This window comes from Neolamprologus multifasciatus, chromosome 8 (genome assembly GCF_963576455.1).
Source record: "Neolamprologus multifasciatus chromosome 8, fNeoMul1.2, whole genome shotgun sequence".
Lineage (NCBI taxonomy): Eukaryota > Metazoa > Chordata > Actinopteri > Cichliformes > Cichlidae > Neolamprologus > Neolamprologus multifasciatus.
The window spans coordinates 22,664,534-22,682,429 of NC_140446.1; the positions used below are offsets into that span (position 1 = coordinate 22,664,534).

The window sequence follows — 17,896 nt, forward strand, 5'->3', positions numbered from 1 at the left end:
AAACCATATGGCTAATATATTTGGCTATCAAGCCTAGTTCATCACGAGAACCAAAATATTGCTTGCTGGCCATTGGGAAGTCACTGAATGTCAGTTTTTGGATGTGCCTTTTGATTTCTATTTACAGGACTCCTCAGCATCAGTTCAAATCAGTTTTATTTATTTTACTATAATGTACAGACTCTACTATAATGCAGAGAAAACCCCAACAGTCAGACATCCACCTATGAGCAAACACTTGGCGATGGTAGGAAGGAAAAACTCCCTTTTAACAGGAAGAAACCTGGAAAAATCAGGCTCAGGGAGAGGCAACCGTCTGCTGCAACAGCTTAGGGTGAGGGGAGACAGGGTCAGGGCAAAAGGGATACTAATTTTAATGCACAGGATAGTTGTTAGCTGTTTTTCAGCATGCTTCAAGGGGAATCAAGAGAACACAACGAGTGTCCCAACTTAGTGACTTGATTTTAGCTGTCTGCTAAGCATCAGGTCTGCTAAAACAACTTTAACTTCAACTTTAGCCTCAACAAGATTGAAAGAGGTAAATTAAAAAAAAATACAAAAGTTTTGTTGCTGTTTTTGCTCTCTTGAAGTTGAAGCATACTGAAAAACAGCTAATGGCAAACAAGAGCCTAAGGATTGAATGTAAAAAAAAACTGCTATGTGGTTATTATAGAGATCAAAACAACACATGAACAATTTTTTTGTTGGCATTAGGCTAATTTCTTAGCAGAAGTTAGCCATTTTAACATGAAAGACTGCGGGGATTTAGTCACTCTTGGAGCCAGCCTCAAGTGGCCATTGGCGCTTTTCCATGCCGGCTTCATTTTTCAGCCCTGCAGGTTGGTTGGCTGCTTGGTCAAACTATGATATGGTGTCTGTTGCGCACATGGGTTCCTGCTTTTGCATGCAATTTAAAAAAAAAGAAAGAAAGACAAATGCCAAGCGCATTTAAAATTGGACCTGACTGTTTTGGCCCAATGAAAGGAGTGATACTGAGAAATCAAAGGAAGCAAAACAATTAGTGTGCTGAATGTGTTTTTGAATGTTTCCATACTGTCTGTGTGATATTTTTGTCAGAGCACAGCCGCTTGAACCTCACAGACTGGAAGATTACCTGTGTTCTCACCCTGCGCTTGCACCGCCACCATCTACTTTTTAATAATAACTGAAATTGGCCTAAAGCTATTCCCAGACTAAAGGTTGGGCAACCTGGCCTGACTTTTAGAAAACAAGGAGAGGAAGCCTAAAATTGCAAAAGGACGGAGTGTATGAGGGTCTGGGATGTGGCTCGTGAGCAGAGATCTACACTCACTTGGCACTCGGTTGATGGCTCTCAGCGGCCTCAGCACACGAACTGTCCTCACTGCTGAAAAGCTGACGTTCTGCAGGTTGAGCGAGTACTCCAGCATCCTGGAACATACAGAAAGAATGGAAGCATGTGTGAATAGAGCCGCGGCAAATGCTGTTGCTGTTTCTGCAGGACGTGCTCGATCATGCTGGGAATTAAAACACAGAAAAATGGGAAAACGTTATTATGTAGCCAATTATATTTTGCATGTATTAAACACTTCCCACCCCTCACAGGGCAAGTGGTGATTAATCATCGTAAGGTTCTGAACCACATTTACATTCTTGCTTTTAGACATGGCTGCAATGCATGTGTTCTGGCAAACAATGTGCTTTCGTTCCAGCGCTCTGTGGACTGCAACTGAAAGTCCAGAAAAGTTTGAAAAACGCACACATGCTTAAACACTGACACTGAGACACACACACACACATAGTGCTGTGCCTGTTTGTGCTTGCACACTGAGCAAAGCATCCACGCGATGTTTGCGAGCCTGACAAACACACGGTTATATTCGCATGTACCCTCGCACAATCAGCCTTCAAAGCAGAGAGTGGCATATGCGCATCCCCTTTGAGACGTCAAGAGCGGGTGAATCACTCATCACTGAATGGAGGATATGGCTTCGAGAGTACATAAAAGAGCAGCATCAGATCAGTCGGCCTCTTAACCTTGAGACGCCACACACACACTCACATACATGCACACAGGGGCGCACACACACACACACACTCCGGCAGCTCTTTAGAGGCGCTTTTCTGACTGTGATGGGAGGTTAGAAGGACAACACTTAGGGGAGAGACTGTGGAATGCCTGAAAAAGCGTTTTTCTTGTTTTTTGATCAGTGTTTATCCTTATCCCTTCTCACACTCAATGCCTCTGCTTACGTGTGTGTTGGATATGTGTGAGTGTGTGGACCAGATGCTGAGCACATGTGCTGCTTGAAGGAGCGTGCAGATGAAGGAATTCCCTCCTCGAACTGACTCCAAGTCTGTCTGTCTGACAAATTCGCAACACATGTCGGAGAGGGTATGTGTGTGTGTGTGTGTGTGTGTGTAGGTGTGTGTGTGTGTGCAGCACCTTAAGTGGGAGAAACTCCCTTAATGAACCCATGAATGCCCGCCTTTTACACATTAAGGTGTCCCGGGACAATCCCTTCTTGCTTGTTACACTGGAGCAAAACAAGAATAGCTACTCCTTCCCTCTCTCGTTCTCTCAGACGCACATACACAATCACAAGTATGCATACACAGAGCTGACAGATGGCTTGCAGGCCGGAGAGAGAAGGTAAATGGGTAAACAGTTAACAGAACAGCATGGAGATGCCCTCCCACAACCAGCAGAGTCATGAGGTTAGCGGTATCTTCCAGTCCCCGGAAACAGGAACCTCAGATCAGAACCTGTGTAATATTCAGCAATGGTTGCTATGGACATTTAGTTTACTTTCATGAAACAGTGACTTAGAAAAGAAAGACATTTGAAAGTACAGAACTGAATCAGCGTAAGGACGGCTTTATGACAAAATATTGCACATACTATGGCTGATATACAAAGACAACATTATAAGAACACTCAACCTATGTTTCAAATCAGCTCATGAAAGTGCCTCATTTGGCTCTTTTGTCAAGTATAGAAAAATTCCTTAAATAATCTCACTTTATACCAGAAAACAAAAAACAGCATACTGTTAGATTATTGGAAATGTAGGTTTTTCCATAATCACATTTTACATTGTGGGCGACATATAGGGCCCACTTTGATCTTAAATGGGCTGGAGAGGTGATAATGATAAATGTGCAAAGCTACAGAAAAAGTAATGTTAGTTCATTTCCCAGATTGCCTTGGAATTCTGAAATTGTTTTGTTTGTTTTTTTACTGCAAGCTCACAATAATTTTCTTGTCATTTGATTTTTTACATGTGAGGTAATTACTTTGGTTTAGTATGAATGGCAAATGAGAACTCATTAAAACTTGAAAATACTCTCAAAAAGTCCAAATCTATATTGTCCTTCACATTTCCTGAAGTTGTCTGGACGTATGAGACACCTGGTCTAAAGCAAGAGCAGTAAAAAGTATCTGTAAGTAACCCTCACCGTAATATAGACGCACAGGACAATCTCTATACTAAAAAACACTGTACTAATGAAGAGGTTATCTAATACAAGAAATAATACAAATTCTTTAATTAAATCAACAGATATTAGTTTATAAGCACCAAAAGACCAAAGATCAACATATTTCATATTTGGAAGAGAGCATGGATTGCTTTGTTTTTAGCAAACAATAGCTAGCTTGGTTGGCAAGATGTGCTAGAATCAGTGCTAACTTTAACAAAAATAACAGCAAAATTCAAATGTTACTGAAACGAAAAATCTGTAAATCAAATTAAGAGTGGGAATATCAGAGCAATCAAAGGAGCTTTAGGTGGTTACGTGTGTTGCTCGTCATGCATCGTTTTGTAGCTGACCGTTGATCGTTAGCAGTCATTGGAGTCACTAAAGTCATTTACTTTCACAAAGTCTCTTCTTGTGTTTTAATGTCTCTACTGTGAATTTGTTTTTCTCTTTATCTACAACAGTTATCCGATCTTTAAGTCTGACGTCATTAGCCATGTCCGGGTTCAAACACAGCTTCAGGTCCCAAAGTCAAACAAACACTGAGAGTTACAAACTGTCTAAATTCTTTCATTTTTAACAAAATGATCAGTGTGGCTGCTTTGCCAGGTGTAACAATTAAGTTTAGCTGCTGGTATATAATGATGTGCTACGTGGTGGCTAGCTACACAGCTATGGTTAGCATAATGTAAACACAGTGAAGCTGAAGTTAGTGACAAATGCAATCGCATGGCAGGATGCTGTAAATGGACCACACTTCAGTCAGGAGAACAAACAACTGAGATAATCCACATTACGAAGTTAGCCATTAATAAAGTCTGCATGGGCTGGGCTGTAGTTGCAATGTAAGGTTTTAAAAACCAAGCTTTAAAATGAATAGTGGTAATAAAAACCGAGAGAGGCCGACAGTGATCACGGCGTTTTTGATAGGGGGTTGTTCAGATTAAATAGAACAAAATACAAAGCATTAAACCATGTTAAAAACACAACAGCCGCATCTAAGATGTAATTCTGCATATACTTCCCTTCCACCAAGGGACTGTTTTTCCTTTAATACTACCAACTGTTTCTATGATGTTCACATGACATTAACTGAAATCCTACTGTGTGTAGATGCCCATTCAATTTTTGTTTTCTTAATAAATATGAAAAACAGATATATATGCATTTCAAAGCATTCTCATTTTCATTTGGTGTGTACAGTATTTTCGTAGTACTGTCCATCCCGCAACCAGACAGCGGCTTACATGAGCACAGCGAGGGCAAAAAAGTGAAAGAATCTCACCAGTAGGAGAACATATAATAAATCCAGCATGATCTCAGTTTTGAGCACTGAGGTCCTTGTGGGAAATTTACGGTATCATCATCAGGATGGGAAAACTTATGTTCAAGCGCCACAGACAAGCTATAAATCCCCCAGAGCAACAAATATTAGGGTAATTTTTTCATCAGACAGATTTATATAAACAAACTTAAAAAGCAGATGATGAATGATGTCTGCTCAAAAATAGACTTTGTAAAAACACTTGCTGCCCCTGATTAGAGCCAGATGATGGTCGATGTGCTCAGTGAAAACTGACCCATCTCCCCTCATCTGGAATGAAGAAACAGCTGAGGAGAAATGGAGTGTATCAAACAAACGATCTCAACTGCAGGAAGTCGTGCGCTGTTTTGTCAGAGTCCGTGCCAGCGTTGATGATGCTGATAGAGGGCAGGGCGACGGGGAGGAGGACGCAGCCTTGGAGGGAGTTTTCATGAGGCAAATTCCAAACTGAAGCAGATCTACGCAAGAGGGTGAAGTGGAGGACAGAAAACACTTCTTCTTCTCTCTTTTGTATTCTGTACACACACTGACACGGCGCCCCTGCATATCTTTATATAGATACAGTGGGGCAAAAAAGTATTTAGTCAGCCACCGATTGTGCAAGTTCCCCCACTTAAAATGATGACAGAGGTCAGTAATTTGCACCAGAGGTACACTTCAACTGTGAGAGACAGAATGTGAAAAAAAAATCCATGAATTCACATGGTAGGATTTGTAAAGAATTTATTCGTAAATCATGGTGGAAAATAAGTATTTGGTCAATAACAAAAATACAACTCAATACTTTGTAACATAACCTTTGTTGGCAATAACAGAGGTCAAACGTTTACTATAGGTCTTTACCAGGTTTGCACACACAGTAGCTGGTATTTTGGCCCATTCCTCCATGCAGATCTTCTCAAGAGCAGTGATGTTTTGGGGCTGTCGCCGAGCAACACAGACTTTCAACTCCCGCCACAGATTTTCTATGGGGTTGAGGTCTGGAGACTGGCTAGGCCACTCCAGGACTTTCAAATGCTTCTTACGGAGCCACTCCTTTGTTGCCCGGGCGGTGTGTTTTGGATCATTGTCATGTTGGAAGACCCAGCCTCGTTTCATCTTCAAAGTTCTCACTGATGGAAGGAGGTTTTGGCTCAAAATCTCACGATACTTGGCCCCATTCATTCTGTCCTTAACACGGATCAGTCGTCCTGTCCCCTTGGCAGAAAAACAGCCCCATAGCATGATGTTTCCACCCCCATGCTTCACAGTAGGTATGGTGTTCTTGGGATGCAACTCAGTATTCTTCTTCCTCCAAACACGACGAGTTGAGTTTATACCAAAAAGTTCTACTTTGGTTTCATCTGACCACATGACATTCTCCCAATCCTCTGCTGTATCATCCATGTGCTCTCTGGCAAACTTCAGACGGGCCTGGACATGCACTGGCTTCAGCAGCGGAACACGTCTGGCACTGCGGGATTTGATTCCCTGCCGTTGTAGTGTGTTACTGATGGTGACCTTTGTTACTTTGGTCCCAGCTCTCTGCAGGTCATTCACCAGGTCCCCCCGTGTGGTTCTGGGATCTTTGCTCACCGTTCTCATGATCATTTTGACCCCACGGGATGAGATCTTGCGTGGAGCCCCAGATCGAGGGAGATTATCAGTGGTCTTGTATGTCTTCCATTTTCTGATGATTGCTCCCACAGTTGATTTTTTCACACCAAGCTGCTTGCCTATTGTAGATTCACTCTTCCCAGTCTGGTGCAGGTCTACAATTCTTTTCCTGGTGTCCTTCGAAAGCTCTTTGGTCTTGGCCATGGCGGAGTTTGGAGTCTGACTGGTTGAGGCTGTGGACAGGTGTCTTTTATACAGATGATGAGGTCAAACAGGTGCCATTCATACAGGTAACGAGTGGGGGACAGAAAAGCTTCTTACAGAAGACGTTACAGGTCTGTGAGAGCCAGGGATTTTCCTTGTTTGAGGTGACCAAATACTTATTTTCCACCCTGATTTACGAATAAATTCTTTACAAATCCTACCATGTGAATTCATGGATTTTTTTTTCACATTCTGTCTCTCACAGTTGAAGTGTACCTCTGGTGCAAATTACTGACCTCTGTCATCATTTTAAGTGGGGGAACTTGCACAATCGGTGGCTGACTAAATACTTTTTTGCCCCACTGTATATCCTCACAAGGACAAACTTGCAGAAATGTGTAATGAAATTCATGTCATTTAAAATAAAGCCACCAAAGACATAAAGTGTGTATATCATTGCACACACACATACACACTTCTGGGCGTGATGCCTCTTGGTTTGTCCTCTCTCTTATCGCAAAGGCTGGACGTGTGTGTGTTTGTGCCTGAAGAGCCAGGCACATGAAGGATGGTACACACGCTTTCCAGCAACGCCACCTTCTTAACGGAGCATGCACACAAATACACCGCACATAATGCCACCCAGAAAGAACTATAATAGGAAAAAGTATGCAAGGCAGCTCAGGAATGTAGGCCACTGTAAAATGTTTAACTAGTGCTGTCCTCACCTAACCTTTATCTGTCGCCCTCTATCTTTCCATCTGCCCATCTTCTGTCCACCTCAGTCAGCATATCCATCTGTCTGATCACAGCCACTGTACTGTGATCAAATTAAGTAGCCACCAGTCTCACAAATATAAACAGTAGGGAAGAAATCAATGGCCATTTTTACCATGAAAGTCTGCAGGGATTTACTCGCTCTTGGATTCAGCCTCGAGTGGCCATTGAAGCATTTCGATCCAGGCTTAGTTTTTCAGCTTTGTGAAACTATATTATGGTGTCTGTTGCACACGTCTTTGCATGCATGCAAAGATTTAAAATTGGGCTTGTCTGTTTTGTCAATTTGTTTCTAATGAAGCAATGTTTAAATATCAAACGATCCATGGTATGCATAAGACATTTTTCAATGTTTTTTTCCCATACTGACTGTTTGATAGTTTTTCAGAAATCAATAGTGCGAGATATGAAAAAGAACCTCGCTACTGTATATTGTTTTATAATATCCCTGGCCGGCTTTCCAGTGGCGTATTTTTATGCAAATCATGATGGATAGACAGCGAAACGCTGAAAGGAACTGACAAATTTTGATGGAGCCTCCTCGGTTTTCATGCTCGATTTGAGGTTAGGGAGTTTGTAGTATCTGTGAAGGAATTCTGTGATAAATAAGGTTTGAAATAAACTTGCTGAATAACTGATGAGGTTAGCTGGAGAGGATTCAGGCTGCGTAGCACATTGATGAATGACTGGGTATCCAGAAATGGTTTAGGCAAAGTTATCATGACAGTAAAGCATACAGTATGCACACCCACTGCTACACTATCCATTGATCACTGCACAAAGAGAAGCTGATCATGTCTACATTATGTCTGTTATTAGACAAAGCTTTGTAGTGAATTTAAAGTGCACAGAAAGCTCCAAGGCATGTTTAGCCTAGCACAACATAAAGAGTGACTAATAGAAATGAAATTGCTTTCTAAAGCACTACTGATGTCTCAAATGCATGAATGGAATTTAAACAAATGGGGTCTAGTGACAGTTCTATTACTACATAGTTGCACATTTGAGGGTTAAAACTGAGTGCAATGCCATTTTAATACAAAGCTATTAGCATTGAATGTCAGGGTCAATTTTCCATGCTTGTTTCATCCTGTTTCTAGACTAAGTTGGATATTTTGGAGTCAAAAAAACATAGTTTATTTAGCTATGAAGTCACACCCAATATGTAACACCATTTAGGTGATGTTAGATGTTAGTCATTCCTAGTTATTGTGCTTCCTCTCTGTGAAGATGTTAGCTTCTATTAATGCAGTTTTTTTGTTGTTGTTTTTTCACATTAACAGCTGCCTTTTTAGTGAGTGCCAGCATAACATGGTAGCAGCTAAGTTTACCAACTAGCTGGTGAAAATGGTGGAAACATTAATATATTCTTTGCTTAAACTGGTGGAGACTTTGTCATTTATGCTAATGCACTGTATGCTAATGCACTGTATGCTAATGCACTGTATGCTAATGCAATGCAACATCTGCTTCAAAAAGAGTACAAAGAGTTTACTAATAAACAAGGCAAAGCCAAAATGTGTAAATTGTACCTTGTGCAACGATGGTAGATATAAATGACACAAATATATATAAAAGTGATGAATCCATAGATAGATTATAGCTTGGCATAAAGCGCAGGAGAAACTGCTACTGGAACAGCAACCTTCCAAAAACGTCAACGCTAAAAGAAGTATCTTTCATTTCAATATTAATCATAGTGAAGCTACTGATCTATAGCATTTGGTGCTATAGAATAAAACTGGAATAAACTGAATATGCTTCTTCAGAAAATAATGCATTTGAATCTCATTCATTAACACATTAGCATTCAGCTAATAGTTATTAGCAGTTTTGGTGCAAACTGGTGCTTTGACTTTCTACACCACACTGTGTGAACTACACTCACCTTGTTTCCAGGAATAGACTACACTTTCCTGTCATAGTCTGTCATGCCATTTCTTTATATATATTACAAAATAACCGTCATCTGTTGCTTCCTCTGATACTCCTTTAGTCACATATTGTTTGCTTTCTATTCGCCTTCACATCAGTGACAGGCAAGCTGTCACCCTAGATGTCCCACAGCAAATGGATTATGACTGATGGATCGCTCTGAGTGTGTGCTTGTGTGAAAAGGCAACATTTGCATTTCAGGCCACTGCATTCATAACAGTGGGTGATGATTCCGATATTGTCATGTAATAGATGGCAACCTGTCGAGGGTGTACCCTCCAGTTCTCCCACGACTCTAGCCAGATAAACAGTTAAGAAAATGGATAGCCGTATGGAGTATGATGTTAATGTAAGAGCATGTGGTATCATCAGAAAGAAGTGCAGAGAGGAAGACCTGCAGAGAGGAACCACTCTGTAGACAGATGGAGTGTTTTCATGCTGAATCAGACTGAAAACCTTTCATCGATAACACTTTCTTCCATCAACCCACTCTCCTGCTATCTAACCCAAATGTTAACCAACTTACACTTTACAGTCATGGCTGATGACTGAATATCCCTATTTCTCAGATACTGAGGGAAATCTCCTTTTCTTTTCCCCCTCAGGGTTAGGAGATCTTAGTGAGAGAACTGCTTCAGGATAGGTATTAAATATGTTGCTCCTGGATGCTCCAGAGTTGGTATGTCTAAATTGAAAGTCTAACTTTTAGACTTTCTGCTAATGGAAATAGGATAGGGCTCACTTTAAAAAGGTAGCATGAATGAATAAATATATTACAAAAAAAGAGTGGTGTTTTCACTGTCGCTCTCTCCAAAAACTTTTTTTTATTGTTATATTTTTAATTGAAACTGTGCTCACAAACTGTGACAACAACGCCACCTCGCCTGCATGTAAAACAGCCCAGTTCCAACCTGCTGTTTCCCGATCAAACAAAATCAAAGTGAACAGAGCAATTTTCTTAAAAATTAGTTAATGCCTGAATGCCCTGCCGGGGATTTTTGTCATTATCAAAAAATTACAAGAGTGCTTTTTCATTTTTTTGATAACTGCAGAGCGTCATATCCCGCTGACACCCTCGCCACTTACAGTCCATCAAGACTTTTTTATTTAAACTTAGTGAACATGAAAATGCCACCTGAATGAAGAATCAGGGTTATTCTATGAAACGACACTTGGCTAAACTTTATGAGTTCAGTAAATCATGTTGAAAACAGGAGTTGTTTTTATGCACATTTTCAGGCGATTAAACTAAATGGATAAATGAACATAATTTTAAATGTAGGATTTTTCATCAGTGAAAATCCAGTGACTGAAGGCTAGAACCCATGAAAGTCAACAAATGTTGTTTTCTCTCTCTGCGTTCATTTATATAAAGTAAAAACTGGAGGATTTGAGCCACTAAGAAAAAGAAACAGTGGTGTGTCAGAATTCTAAGATCAATTTCAGACTTCCGTCTTTTTTCTCAGAATTATTGGGGAAAGAAATTGAAAAGATTCCCCCATTTTCCAACACGTTCTCACTCCCAAAGCATAACATTTTGCACTTGGTGACAAATCATATTATGTTTCCGGGCACCCAACAAGTCACTATATTACAAGATTGGAAAAATGAGGAAACATGAGAACCGTTTGGAATGAATCTACACATGCACATTTATTTTACTTAAATCACTTTGGAAAACACTACCTAACGTTATTAAAGTGGTGGTTAGGGTTAGGGATGAGGTTAAGGTTAGGGCTGGAATACATGGCTGGAACGTCTATTACCGCGGGACTGTCGTTCGACTGGATTTCATTAACAACCCAGCGCGTAGCATAGAAATGTGGAAGGTCACCTTTTGGAACACCTCGGGACGTCACAAATTGTCGGTATATTACGCCTCGGGAGTGATGATGGGCTGTTTTTTTCCCAGTGGCCCTAATCCTTCCACAGGACTTAGCCATGGAAGAATACTAAAGTGTTCCTAACTTGGTTAAGTGTTGTGAGGCTTTTTTCCCCTGATTTATGGAAATAATTCTGTCATTATGCACTTCAGTTGTTTTCTGTTGTCTCTTGATCTTAGTGAGAGAACTGCTTCAGGATAGGTATTAAATATGTTGCTCCTGGACGCTCCAGAGTTGGTATGTCTAAATTAGAAGTCTAACTTTTAGACTTTCTGCTAATGGAAATGGGATAGGGCTCACTTTAAAAAGGTATATGAATAAATATATTACAAAAATAGAGTGCTGTGTTTTTACTGTCGCTCTCTCCAAAAACCTTTTTTTATTGTTATATTTTTAATTGTTGTTTTCTGGTGTCTTTCGTGCCTTTCAGTTGCTGAGCTGGCGAGTACTTTCAGTCTTTTTAAGATTACCGGATTGTTGATTTGGCCCCTCAAACACACACATACTCTGCACAAATGCATAATGCACAAATTCAGCTCTGCAAATCAACTCCAGCTTTTTTTGTCATGAAATAAAAAAGGAACCTGACCATGAAACTGGTTGTCAGACAATTGTTCATTTACTTTAGAGCCTCTAAATATTGTGAAAAGTCTTTGTATTAAAGCTGAAAATCTGCATTTCACGTATTCATTTGTTTGATCTAAAATCGACTGTGGTGATGCACAAAGGGAAAACTGCATAAAAGCATCTTGTTATCATAATAATGTGTCTGTCCACAAAGATTTCTATCTAGTAAAACCTATAATTGCAGCACATCCTTTGGTAGACACTATCTTATTAACTTTTTCTTTCTAAAAATGTCATTGGTCAGTCTTTTAAATTACAGGCACACAAATCCTGCATGTTGATGTCAGCAAATTGTACAGTTTACAATCTAGTTTTTCACGGCACAAAAGAAAAGTGACGAGCTGGAGCTGTAAACTCTTTCAGTTTGAGTACCGTGAAGTCGTGGTGACAAAATCTAAAGAAAATGTTGTTTATGAGTGTTTACCGAGATGAATGTTTTTGTCTTCAAGCAACATATTTGCCCATTGTGACGAGAATTACCAGAATAATTTTTATAACCACAGTAATTATAATCTTTAATACCTCATGGAGCAACTCTCAACAATGCAATGGCACATCTGGTTTCTAATGTTTATTTTAAGCCTGGACTCACTGCACAGACTTAACACACATAAATGATTGTGCCGCTCTTTATATGACACTTTACACTCTGCCTCACTCAAACATGAAGCAATGATTTTGAATAAAAACTGACATACAAAAAATCAAAGGTTTATTTATTGTAATATTTCATCATTAAAGAACATGTGGTTGATATAGACTAACTGTATAACAGTCAAGTGAATTTCATTTGAGCAGATTTCATTAAAGTTAACGTTTTGCATTTGATTTATGTAACAAAACTACATGGTAAAGTTACATGTAATCAAATTACTTAAGGGTTGGATTTTAGAGATAAATATTTCATGTCATCTCAAACATGCACTATGCTCTATTTTATTTATAACCTTTAGCACATTTAAACAACAGAGCTTGACCCAAAGTGCTTGGGAGGATTTTAAAATAAGCTGTATTTTGTTGTGTTAAACAATTATTGTGCAAAATAAAGATCACACTGATTTGGTGGTCATTAAAATGTGTTCAGAATTTGATCATCAATGATGATTTATCTCATTAATCATGACACATAAGCTGTCTTTATAAAAGTATAGATGTGGGTATTACCGGCCCTGTATTGATGCAGCATCGCACATCAATACAACACACATACACCTATGTGCAATTCTAAGCATATTTCATCTTATATATTCAGTTTAACCTTAAACTTAAATACAAATTTAGCTTCTAGTTTGTTTGTGGATTAAAAAATTACTGGTGCAACCGCATCCATGTAGAGAAAACTGAATCAACAGTGCCTCAGAAAATAACAGAACAAGCATATTCATTCATTTATTAAAACCAGTGTCATTTCATGATAATCACCCTTCTTGGCCGCCAAAGCACAACATCATACTGTAAAACATTCAGTGAGTTCACGGTCAGATTGCTCAAGGCTGTTTAGGAAACTGTTTGTTGTTGTTTTTTTACTCCTCTCTAAGAGCATTTACCTTCTGTGCACAGAGAGGATTTCCCACAAATGACTAATGAAAGCAGATTTAATTTAGGAACACGAGGTGAAACAACAGAGGACACAGGATCCTCCTCTCCATTAACACGATGTTACTTTGGCTGATAATACGGGGACAGTCTTGCGACTGGATTTATCCCTACAGTACGAAGCAATAAAACATCTCAACTCAACCTTTTTCAGCTCCAGCATCCCTCCCCTTACTCCCATTCTCCCTCCTCTCCCTCCCTCTGACTGATAATCTATGGCCGATCTGCTGACCCACTTGTAGTGGGGAAATAATCTAGCTAATGGAGGAGAACCCAGGTGGATAAGGACAGTCAGGACAGTCTAGTCCTGATGCTGTTAAGCACAAGCTCATAGAAAGATGGAGGAGGGAGAGTCCGGGAGACCTGCTGCTGGACAGCGATCAGTTTGTTTAATGGCCACTATTGTTCATGGATGCCCTTTCTGTGTCTGCTTTTGCTCTCGAACTGTTATATTACACGAAGAGTGCAAGATTCAAATGTGCCTTCTGTGCTATACTGTATAGAAAGTGCTATAATGTAACACAAGTTAAATCAGTTTTATGTGCATCTGGAGGTACAGCTGGTGTTGCTCAGCTCGACTTAATCAGTCTTGTGTCTCTGGGTTCATTTAAGCTATAAATGAACATAAATCTGTAGATGATGATTTGTAATTTTAGCTGGATTAGGGAGGTGTGCTGGACTTGTGTTTACCAGAAGTGATGGTTAAGTAGATTGTTTGGTTTAAGCGCTGTACATGTAACCTTGCTGTGACTGTAGATGTGCCTTGTCCCCACTACAATTAGCCAGATATGCATATCAATCCAAGAAATATGTTACAGGAGTAACACCATAAGTGTACGAGTAAATGGTAAATGGCCTGTATTTGTATAGCACTTTTACTAGTCCCCCCTAGGGACCCCAAAGCGCTTTACACACCCAGTCATCCACCCATTCACACACTGGTGGAGGCAAGCTACAGTTGTAGCCACAGCTGCCCTGGGGCAGACTGACAGAAGCGAGGCTGCCATATTGCGTCATCGGCCCTTCTGGCCAACACCAGTAGGCGTTAGGTGAAGTGTCTTGCCCAAGAACACAACGACTGAGACTGTCCAAGCAGAGGCTCGAACCGGCAATCTTCCGATTACAAGGCGAACTCCCAAGTCTTGAGCCACGATCACCCCACAAGTACAGCATTTTATTCGTTTTACCGTGTCTTGTTTCTAGCAATAGACGCATTAGTTTGAAATATGCACACTGGAATTATCTTCTGACATATTTCCAGCTGTCCTGTGCTGCTGTGGGCAACATCTTCAGCTCTGAACCTCGGCTGCTCCTCTCTGCTGCTGCCGCTGCTCCATCTGCAGGCGCCGCTGCCGTCAAATAACTCCTCTGTACACAGTGGCTCCTAATCAACCTTATTTGACAATTTCTCAACTTCTTCTGAACTGCAGAAGATTCATGAATTTTTGTTACAACATCACTCATGTTTACATACTCCAAGTCCCAGCATACCATGAAATTCACACCTGATAATGGCAAAAACATGCTAATCGAGCCGGCCCTCTGAAAGCTGAAGCATTCAAGCTACTTGGCAAAGATTCTCTGAGACGTCTTCATTTATTAGATCACAGCGTGCACTGCATTCGAGGCTAAGTGATGCTTAAGCTGAAATCTGAGGCGGAGAGCTGCTGTTCTTTCCAGTCGAGCTTTCCGCTTTAAACTGTGCGTGTGATGCATTCTGTTCATATTCCATGTAAGAAAGGAATTAAAGGCCTGATTTATGTAACATTACAGAGGTCTCCATCTCTTTCTCTTCTTCCCCTCTCCACCCTTTGATGCAGGTCCAAACGGTAAAGGTTAGCAGCGTATCTGGCTACAGTAGGTTTTAAGAAGTCTGAATAAAAATAATCGCAAGAAACATAGTAAAAAGCTTTAAAGGGGTATGTTAGACACAGAAAGATTTCATTTCTGGCAATGCTGTGAACTACTGTGGGCTTCACTTAATGGTATCATGGTTTTTATATTCTTTAAAGTGAGATAAAATTAGCTTAAAATAGCTAGCTTGGAGCGTCATATACATGCTTCCTAGCTTATGATTCCTATAAACCTAAATGGTCAGCAAACAAATTGGTTCTGAAAGTGGGAATGTGTGTTGGGTTAACTGGTGGTTCTAAATTGCCTGTCGGTATGAATGGGATTATTTAATAAGTGTGAGTGTTAGCCCTCTGATAGCATGAATGCTATCCAGTACGTTTCCTGCCTTTCACCCTGTGACAGCTAGCATAAGTTCCCATACAGTCATGAACTGAAAGAAAAAAGATAAGAATGATGAATTTGATTTGAATGATAAAATTCTGGTTTGCTGGAAGCTCTAAATAATAATAATCACTAAAATATTTAACTTGAACAGAACATCATTCAAAATATGAGCTTAAGAAAAGAAGATGCCTTAAAGGCACCAAATAACTGGCAGCAGCACAGCTCCATGAAAGGCTTATTAACTGAAAATTTAAGCATGGGAAATTATTTCACATGAAGGTAGAAATGCCTGTGTTCCTCACAGATAGGGATGCTTATTAGTATTTAGGCCCGTGGCTAGAATACTAGTTAATCAGCTCGCCTACGCTCAGTCATCCTAACCGTACACACTAAATTTATTGAAATCAAAGCAACGAGGAACGCTTCATTTGTCTGTGCTGAACCCAAAGGTGTGAAGCTGATATCGATTTTCTCAAAAGCAAATGAGCATATTTAAAATTGTAACAAAAAAACTTTATTAAGGTTTAAAAAATGGATCCAGCTTCTTCACCAACTCGCTCACTAATGCTTGTCTTCCTGTTTCACCTTGAGTGTTTTTTATTTTTTACTTTTTTGACCTCTTCCAACGTCTGTCCCTCCATCGGCCTTTCTCACTTTGTCTCCCTCCAGACATCTTCAGCCACCTCTCTCTGTGCCTCACATCGCCTTATCTCCTCCATCCTCACGCTCTTTTTTTTTGTCAGCTGGAACGGATCCAAAGTGTCATCAATAAATCATAACGAGAAGAAAGCAGTCGATGCTCAGGGAAAAAAGTGGTTCTCTCTCTTCTCTTCTTTTTAGTGTGAAGTCTGAAATCCAAGCGGATGCTTTAAAGTATTTAAAGCCAGTTAAAGGTGCTCAGCTTGCATTTTAAAGCATCAGCACAGTGATACCTCCATATAATTACCTTTATGGATTGATTGTGGTCAAGATAATGGCTAGTAGACTGCACAATGTTTTCTGAACTCTACTATTTGAATAGATTTGACTCCTCTGACTTTCATCGGAAGGACAGCCTCTTGTAATTGACTGTAAATGCGGGCTTCTTTTATACTACTCTGCTTAAATGGAACTATTACGCTTTTCCTTATTTTCTGTTAAAACACTGAGGTTACACTATGTGCGAGTGCTTTCAGACTTTATAGTGATTTGAAAGCTCCATTTTTCCTGCTTTTGTCTTTGCAAGATGTCATATCCTTAATGTGGTCAACTCAGGCACACAGCCACTATTCAGATGTTTTGTTTGCGAGGGGGACCTATCAGAGGAGCTTGTGTCAGACAGTGGGATAACATAAATGCTGCCCTGAGGCCATAGATATGATGAATAGGGATTTTCTTAATGATCTGCCAGTCGACCAAAGCTCCTCTAGTAGAGTCCATAACCTTGAAATGAACATCTCTTTAAGCCTTGCATATCTAGTCAGAACCAAAGGGGGAGAAAATGTCCAGTCAATCTAAAACTAGCTCAAAAAATACCAGTACAGCTTCTGTCTTTCTACATCTCTGAAGTTGCTCATGACTAATTCTCCACTCTGTTCTGTAGCAGGTAGATGCCGTCACTCCCGTTTGGGCTCAGCTTGCATATACATGAACCCCACAGCTTTTATAAAAGCCTTTTTAATAAAATAAATACATAAATTCCACATCCTGCTCTAAATTATATATTGTATGTAACATTACATGTATATATATATAACACTCTGCCTCCCAAGTTTGCCAGTGATTGTTTTTGCAAGCCTGCTCTCATAGATGATGGTAAAGCCTGCCCATACTTTGGGGTTTTCTGAAAGCTTTACTTCTGGTCTCACTGACACAACACGTGAAATCCTTCTGATGTTCTGTCAATTTCACCTTGGTTGCACATTATGTAAAGCACAAAAAGTGGCACGATCTGGCCATCTTGCTACAGTCAGGCTGGGGACGGTGGTTGGAGATCCCAGCACAACCCAAATTACTGTGCTTCTGCTGTCGGTCTGTGACTGAGTGGAGTCAAGTTGGCAACTACATGAAATCTGTTTGTGATTGCTGACAACTGCAAATATGTTGCTGTCTGTTGGAAATCTACTTGTTTCTGCATACAAAAAAAATTCATATTAACTAGATTTTCACATAAAGCGCTTACATTCAGAGTCCAGGCAGTATGTAGTGACAAATAGTGACATAGTTGCTGCAGGTTAGTAATTATCCTAGAAAATCACACAGGAGCTCAGCAATCTCA

General features: G+C 40.1%; 1 protein-coding gene across 14 annotated transcripts in view; it reads right to left on the reverse strand.

Annotated features, from left to right (window-relative positions):
- cacna1g (calcium channel, voltage-dependent, T type, alpha 1G subunit) overlaps nucleotides 1–17,896 on the reverse strand; it is a 234,357-nt gene that overhangs the window by 160,475 nt on the left and 55,986 nt on the right. For all 14 annotated transcript variants that reach the window (XM_085170412.1, XM_085170420.1, XM_085170419.1 and 11 more), the window contains one exon: nucleotides 1,313–1,410. In XM_085170412.1, the coding sequence (XP_085026538.1) occupies nucleotides 1,313–1,410 (98 nt within the window). The remainder of the gene's footprint in view (nucleotides 1–1,312; nucleotides 1,411–17,896) is intronic.